Here is a 7,868-nt window from a genome sequence, read left to right as displayed (position 1 = left end):
AAGGTCATTGGCATAGATTTGCGGTTATTAGAGCCGTCTTAAAATCATCTTATCCGCAATATATGCCTTTTAAATTCAATTTTTTTTTTTAACGTACTTGATTATTTCCCAGTCTTTTAATTACCAATTACCATATGATAATACAAACTAAAAGGGTCTGTTTAATTTTATTTTAACTTATACAAGTATTTACTTATTTCCAACAAATAATCTTTAGAAAGAATAGGTTATACAATAGTGAAATTAAAATAAATTTTAACTCACTAAATTAAGATATGTTCAAATAAGTTTAGACAAATTAAAATAAGTCATAACGAAACACAACATAAACCCGAGCAAATCTCGAATGCTCAATCGTGTATCACCCTAGGGGAGTAAGTAACAAGGGTTACAATCAAGAAAAAGCTTGCAAACAAAACACAACCATTGATTAATAATTAGAAAAGCATTTACTAAAATTCTAAAGTTTGAAGAAGTCATATTATAGGTTTCATTAATCAGCCGCCAGGCAACAAAGGACCCCTCCATTAGCCAAATTTGATTGGTGCATTATAATTTGGTGGTTGCTTACTCTTCAACAAATTCTTTGATGGAATCCTTGCCAGCAGCAGCATATATGAACCTTCTTTGCAACTTCCACTTTACCTATTTTAGGTCTTTTTCTTCTGTCTTTTTTTGTACTAATTTTATGTATTCATGTCTTAACATCATTCTTGGAATTATTGGTCACATTATTAGTGGAAATCCACTATCATTTAAGTTTAGTCTTAGTCAAAGTTAAGCATGTTTACGTTTAATACTCCGCTAATACCGGAACTCGATTCAAGACCGAGAACATCTTACCATAAAACTAGTAGAGATATCATATCAGAGGATTAGAATAATTGAGGCAAGTAACCAAGGACTACTATTTACAATTTGATTACTCTTTCGCGAGTAATTAATTTTACTTAACGGCCACTAATTAAGCTTAACTTAACTTAAGAAACCAGTTGTTCCTAACAAGTGGGCACACCAACTAGGAGTTGGCAACCTCTTCTACCCTAATTTGAAATCATGATGTTAGTCCACCTAAAATGGCCTAAACATTTTTTTGCAATGTACATTTCTATTTCAAGGCTTTTAAGAGTAGGACCTAACCAAGCCGAAATTACAAAATGATCTAGACTTGAAGAGACCTCCAAATAAGAACTTAGATTGAGACTCTTGAGCAACTTTTTGTTTCCGTTCTTTCGAGTTGTTTCCCTTCACTTTTAGAATCGTTTGCCCGATCACTTGCCTAATTGATTCGATCACCTTGGAATCGACTGGATACCCTGAGGCCTCGCGTACATAGAAGATGTTAACTGCTTTGCCTCCTCTTGTTGTGACTTCTGCTTGAGTTACTGTCAGGCTGTTCTCTCGGAAAATTCGAGTGACATCAGACAACAGTCCAGCCCTGTCTGTTGTGCATAACTCTAGCTTCAGTCCCTGAAAATTTGTTGCAGCAATGTCATTACTCATTAGTTTGTTGGACTAAAACATCATATAAGAGTATACAATTTAGTGTGTTAACTGTAACATTGGTATACCTCAGAAACTCTTCTCTTAATAGCAGCTTCAAGACATTGGATGACTCTTTGCCTTTCTGCCTCTGATTTAACAGGGGAGCCATCAACATGCCTAATGTAGTATTCCTGTGAGAAAACAATAACATCAGATATAATTCGTCGATTATACTGTTAAAACTAACTGCATCAAGATTCAAGAAGATGGTAAAGTACCTGATAAGCTTCAGGCCCTTCAGCATCCACACTACCATGGAAAACGACGTATTGCATATCAGTTAACGTGCAGACTGTATCAAAGAGAAGTTTAGGTCTGTCCTTGCAACGAATACTGACCACCGAGTAATCTTTGTCATACCAATTGACAACACTCACATTAGGCCTTTGCCTTTCATCTTCATCCTCCTCATCACCAACTTGCTCATAGTCTCTATCGTCGAACAGCATCTGATGCAGTCGCCTTTCTGCGTGTGTAGCAACATGAGTCACCTCAGTCTTAGCTTCCCTGGAGTGACTGCTGCCAAGCACATTGCATAGAAGTTCCTTGATCCTAGACAACCTGTCTAAGTCATCAATCGCGTAACCGGTTCCTTGATCGGTTATGTGCATCACGGCTGCAGCTCGCGTGTTGTGAGTCCAGACTTCAGCATTCACCACATTGCATTTCAGATGAGACAGTACAGCAGTTAGCTCAGAGAGAAGTCCTGGCCTATCTCTCCCAATTAACTCAATTGTAGTGTAATCTGTTGATGAAAGAACTCCAACAGATCTTCCAAAACATGATGAATCAGGGCCTAAAGACTGATTATCACATAAATTTCAAGTTAATATAAGAAGAATTCACCCCAAAAAAAATTACATTAATTGATTTATTGGCTAATTATGTAATTATACCTTTTGAATGTAATCAATTATTTCTTCATCTGTAATTTTGTTCCCATCTTGATCAGTTACATTAAAAACTGGGTTTTGAAAAAAGCAAACATAAATTAGTTAACAAAGAAATGCTAAATTAATTCACATTATAAATTTAGCATAAGATTAATAAAATTTACCATCCATAAACCATCCACCATCAGAAGAAATATAAGCTTTGGTTATGACAAGATTAAGATCAGTGAGAATTTGAACAACTTCAAGAAGTATTCCATGCCTATTTGCACTATCAACCTGTATCACTGTTGCATTCTTGCAACTTTCATTATCAATCACCACTCTGTGAAACAAATGACCAAAAATCAAACCGTGTTCATTTATTACCGTCTACTAAACGAGCCGTTAATATTTTAGAAAATGAGAGAAGGAAATATACCTTGGTGGGTTCATTCTTCTTATGAGTTTTTCATACTCATCATCCATATCTTGTGAAAAGCTCATGCTAGACTCTGAAATAACCCAAAAAAAACAAAAATAAAGCCACCAATCAATAACAGATTTATATGATCCCAAAAAAATAGAAAAATAGTTATTTTCTAGAAGAAAATTTGCTTTATGCTGAGAATAATTACAACTATGATTTACCAATCAAAATAAAACACTTGAAAAAAATAATAAAAAAAAACAGAAATAAGCACCTTTCAAGCAAAAAATTCACAAAAACAGGAATAAAAATGGAAGGAAATGACCAATCAACAGAAGACAGATAATACATGAGAGAATGTCAGGCATAATTAACCCACCTTAAAAATAAATTTAATTTAATTTTTTTTTTTTAAATATGGAAAGATGAAAAAATTTCAGCCAAACTTTCATCTAATATTGTGGGGTTTTTGAGTGGGGCAGACCATAGATGTAGGAGACCAGTAAATTCAAGCACAGATACCATAGAAAAAACTCCTGATTCACTGAATCTTACTCCCAATCAAAAATTTCACACTAACCCAAAAACAAATTATAACTAAAGTCTTAATTTCCTCAACTTAACACCATACCCAAAGAGGATTTTACATCAATCATAGTATCATACACCCTTTTCCCCTTCATTTGGGGTAAACCCGTTACCCCGGGTGTAGGGTTGCATATATCAAAACCGAACTTTACAACAATTATGTTACGATTTATAAAATAAAAATGAACAACAATTTGAGGAATTGGGAACATACCCATTAAAATTAACAACGATTCTTCAACAGGGTACCTTAAGTTTTCTTGAATTAATGAGTTTTTTTTGTTTGTGTTTCGAAATTTTGAGTAAGGAGGTGGGAGTGAGGTGAAATAACAGAGTATTTATAAATATTTTTAAAAATAATAAATAATCCCTTTTTAAAAAAATAAATAAAAAACGAAAAATTAAACCCTTCCGACACGAATCTCTATAAACTGCAGCATCAGTGGCGCCATAACCATAACCCCAGAAAACCTCCTTATTTTCTCTCTCCTCTGTTTATCTATTGCTCTGTTTTTATACAGGGGATTCTTTCTTTCCCTGTTTTTTTTTTCCTTAAAATTCTTTAAAATAATAAATAAAAAGGGAAATGAAATTTTTAAAAAAAGGGAAAATAAAGGTAGTGAATCTCCTTTGAAAGAGAAAGTTTCTCCAAATTTTTTTTAAAAAGAAAAAAAATAAGAATAAAGCGCATTTTAGTGGGATAGTAAGGTGGTAGGATAAAATGCGCAAGGGGTGAAAAAGTGTGAGAGTGTGGTAGGAATAAGAAAGCCACGTGTTGAGAAATAAATGGATAATAAACTCCAAAGTTTGGGGGGTAATCTTCTCTCTCCTAGTTGGGTGTAGGTTGTAACGGTTGTCACTGAGGTACTAAGGAGCTGTCAAATATTGCTTTGTACTTTTATTTTTAATATTAAGTCAAGGAAATTTCATTTAATTTGACGGCCCTCCTAATTCTTTTCTTCTTCAATTAGATTTCCATAATAATTATTGTTCGGGGTTTTGATTTATTGAAGTTTTTAATGATAACACGTTTGGTAGGGGATGGGATAAATGAGTAAATGACGATTGTTTGAGGATGTAAATGAGCATGTAATCGTAGTAATATTTAGGGTCTGTTCTAATTTATTGAATTGAGTTGAACTGAATTGATTGGAGCTGAATTGAACTGAAATGGAATGAATTGAATTGTTTATGAAAGAAGAAAGTTAAAAATTGAACTAAATTAAGTTGAAGAGAACATACCCTTAGTCAGCAAAGAGTCAAGGTGTATGTTAAGAATAAGAAATTGGTCTCAGGAGGGTGGCCGTCAAAGTCGGCCTACCACGGCTGGCTGGCCAAAGATTTCTAACCGTTAGGTTTCGAGAGCTAATTGTTTGTAAAAAGCCAATATGGCCACGCCAAGAAATCTTACTAGGCCAACTACATTCATTTTGTGAAACATTTACCAAATAATATACCATTTTTTCAAGATTATTATATATTCACATCTAAAACTTAATCTCAATCTCAGAGGCATGAAAATTCTATATCATTGACACATCTGTCAAACCTATTACCTACCAAATAATTAAAATGACTGGTAATATTTAATATATGATACTATTTTAATGAGATTGTTTATATCCTGAGACCTAAAAGCATTCATAACGATTATGGTATAAAACTAAATTGAGAATTGAGAACAAATCATCACCAACAAGAGTTTTTCCTTTGAGATGAAGATGAATATTTAATCAACAATATTCTTATTTTCAACTTCTCTCACCTTTAAATTATATACAATAATTACCAAGATGACTTAGGGCATATTCTGATTTACTAAACTGAATTGAATTGAACTGAACTGATTGGAACTAAATTGAACTGATTGAAACTAAACTGAATTGATTGGAATTGAACTGAAATGAGCTAAAATAAATTATTTACAAAAGAAGGAAATTAAAAAATGAACTCAATTGAACTGAAGTGATTAAAGCTGAACTGAATTTAACTTAACTTGACTGAAATTAAGCCGAAGAGAACAGATCCTTAGTTAATCACATCTTGATTACAAACCATACATTTACTGGCCTGTTCTCATTGACTGAACTGAACTGAACTGAACTGAGCTGAACTGAACTGAACTGAAATGAATATTTTATAAGAGAAGGAAATTAGGAGCTGAACTGAAATGAACTGAATTTCAACGTAAGAGAACATGCCCTCACTCTCAAAATTTGTTAATATGCATCATGCTAGTAACAAGATTCGAGATGATAAATTTGGCCTTATCTAACTAAGGCAACAGTCACCACCCCATTGAGCTCCACCCCTTCAATAAGATTGACAATATATTTTGGAAAATGTGAAACCTTGAAAACATTCAGAAAACAATCATAAGATTGTACAATTGCAAAACATATATTCGCAAAATCACAACTACACCATGCTTGGACATTGGACCATACCAAGGTAAAAGTGTTAGGTAGTTGTACTTTATAATATGAGATTCTTTTATGTAACTGCCAAAATATTATGTGCTGAGATTCCATTGCCTTGAATTCAGCTGGTCAAAAACTGCAAGTTCCTTGCATGTTTTACTTTTTAATTTGTTAATTGATACAGTAATTGATTCAAATTAAATTAATTTGATTTGATTTATACTTATCAATCTGTCTAGACCCTATAGCAATCCACATGTAAGTAAAGTAGTGTAACAATTAGGATTGAGTTTCGAGTTATTATTATTTAATTTATGGATAATGATTTATGTAGCCCTTAAGGGCTATATATAAGCAATAAAAATGTACTTGATAAAATGAAATTAAGTTGCGAGTTTATGACAAAATCACGCGTCAATTGGTATAATAAATGTTAATTTATCCTTAATATTTTTTTTAGCTTTTTTTAGGAATATGTTTATCATTTTCCTTAATTTATTGGTTTTATAAATTGTAAGTGGTCCAATTATCCATTTTATTAATTGTTGGACTTATTTAATCATTAATGAAATCTAGCACAAGTTGTGTATCAATGTAAATTTCAGTGAAATTGGCTGATGAAAAGTTCTTATAGGTGGCGTCGTCCAATCAACATATTAAATTGTTGGAGAGGAGATTTTAATGATAGTATCCATAATGTGGAATCGAATTTAATCTTTATGATAGTACCCAACAAACAATACTTGAAGGTCTTTATTAGCTGAATTAGGTGTTGTAATAGTTGTTAGTCAGAATAGTAAGCAGATACATATGAGCTATTCTACTTTTCTTTTTCTTTTTTTTTTTTTTACTAGAAGAGAAAAAAATAAACCATAATACAAGATTTAAAAAGAAAATAAAGATATAACATACATGTTATTAGTGTTGATGGTTAAAGCGTAAGTTTAAAATAACTACTTTCATACCTCAACCATCTTTACTTGATATATTTTTTTTTTTAATTTTTTACTCCTTTCATTCCTAAATATTTGAAATATTAGATTTTTCACGTAGTTTTGAGAACATGTATTACATGTAAATGAATGAATTAATGTGCAGATGCATGGGTTAATGCATGAGAGTATTTTAATTGTTTGTAGGAGAAAAAATATACAATCTCATACTAAAATAAAAAGTGTTACAAGTATTCACAAATAACTAAAAAAAAATGTTACAAGTATTCAAGAATAGAGGGAGTATCACTTATATAAAGAGCACATCAGAGTGGGCGCACTGCTACCGCACTAGTTAGTATTTTGTGTACATGAACGCGCGCGCACGTCTATTGGTACACAAACAAGGTCCATAAGCATTTGTACTATCAACCCCCCACGTCAAAAAACTCGTTTTATACAGAATTATAATTAAATTCTATGTCCTTACAAAACGATAATTGCAAATTGATAAGAGTACAGAGTATGGTTCTTCAAATATGGTTATGTTAGAACCACGTATTATATAATCAATAAATGATCGTGGATGTTAGTGCTTCACCACAATATTGAAATTGAATATAAACTTGGACTGATCGTATTGAAATTGTCTTGGACAGACCAATTTTGGCTTAGCAATTTGCATGCAGGGCTGTATATAGCTAGTCTGAATATTATGTCGTGTGATGGTCCCAATTTTTACTACTTAGCTTAGCTAATAGTGTGAGCTACATACATACCTAGCCATGTTTTAACCTATTGCACGTCTTTGCACCATTTTATTATAGCAGCTTTTTTATTATGTTTTTGCTTGTTTAAGATATACCATATCTTTATGGTTGAAATCTAATTTTGTTTTACGTGTAGGGGTGTTGACGGTCCGGGTTTACTGAGTCGTCTATCTAGTTCGTGAAATAAAACTGGTTGAATTGTAATTCTTGTGATGTGATGAGGACAATAAAGTTTGACTTGAGAAACTTGTGAGGATGTTCGAGTAATATTTGTTAATTTAATACCAAGTAGTAATTTTTTTGAATAATAC

At 32.4% G+C, this 7,868-nt stretch overlaps 1 protein-coding gene across 1 annotated transcript; it reads right to left on the bottom strand.

Annotated features, from left to right (window-relative positions):
* Window positions 1-837: 837 nt before the first annotated feature.
* On the bottom strand, window positions 838-3,968 carry LOC145558754 (ACT domain-containing protein ACR4-like). The gene is made up of 7 exons (XM_081620088.1): window positions 3,650-3,968; window positions 2,860-2,932; window positions 2,603-2,763; window positions 2,442-2,509; window positions 1,764-2,348; window positions 1,572-1,676; window positions 838-1,470 (listed from the first exon to the last, which is right to left on the bottom strand). The coding sequence occupies exons 1-7, from the start codon at window positions 3,651-3,653 to the stop codon at window positions 1,123-1,125; spliced, it is 1,344 nt and encodes a 447-aa protein (XP_081476214.1). The 5' UTR covers window positions 3,654-3,968; the 3' UTR covers window positions 838-1,122.
* Window positions 3,969-7,868: the final 3,900 nt, after the last annotated feature.

Source organism: Chenopodium album, chromosome 1 (assembly GCF_948465745.1).
Source record: "Chenopodium album chromosome 1, dcCheAlbu1.1, whole genome shotgun sequence".
In the NCBI taxonomy this organism is placed as follows: Eukaryota; Viridiplantae; Streptophyta; class Magnoliopsida; order Caryophyllales; family Amaranthaceae; genus Chenopodium; species Chenopodium album.
The sequence above is the reverse complement of the archived record's forward strand: the minus strand, read 5'-3'. Positions and strand labels throughout refer to the sequence as shown.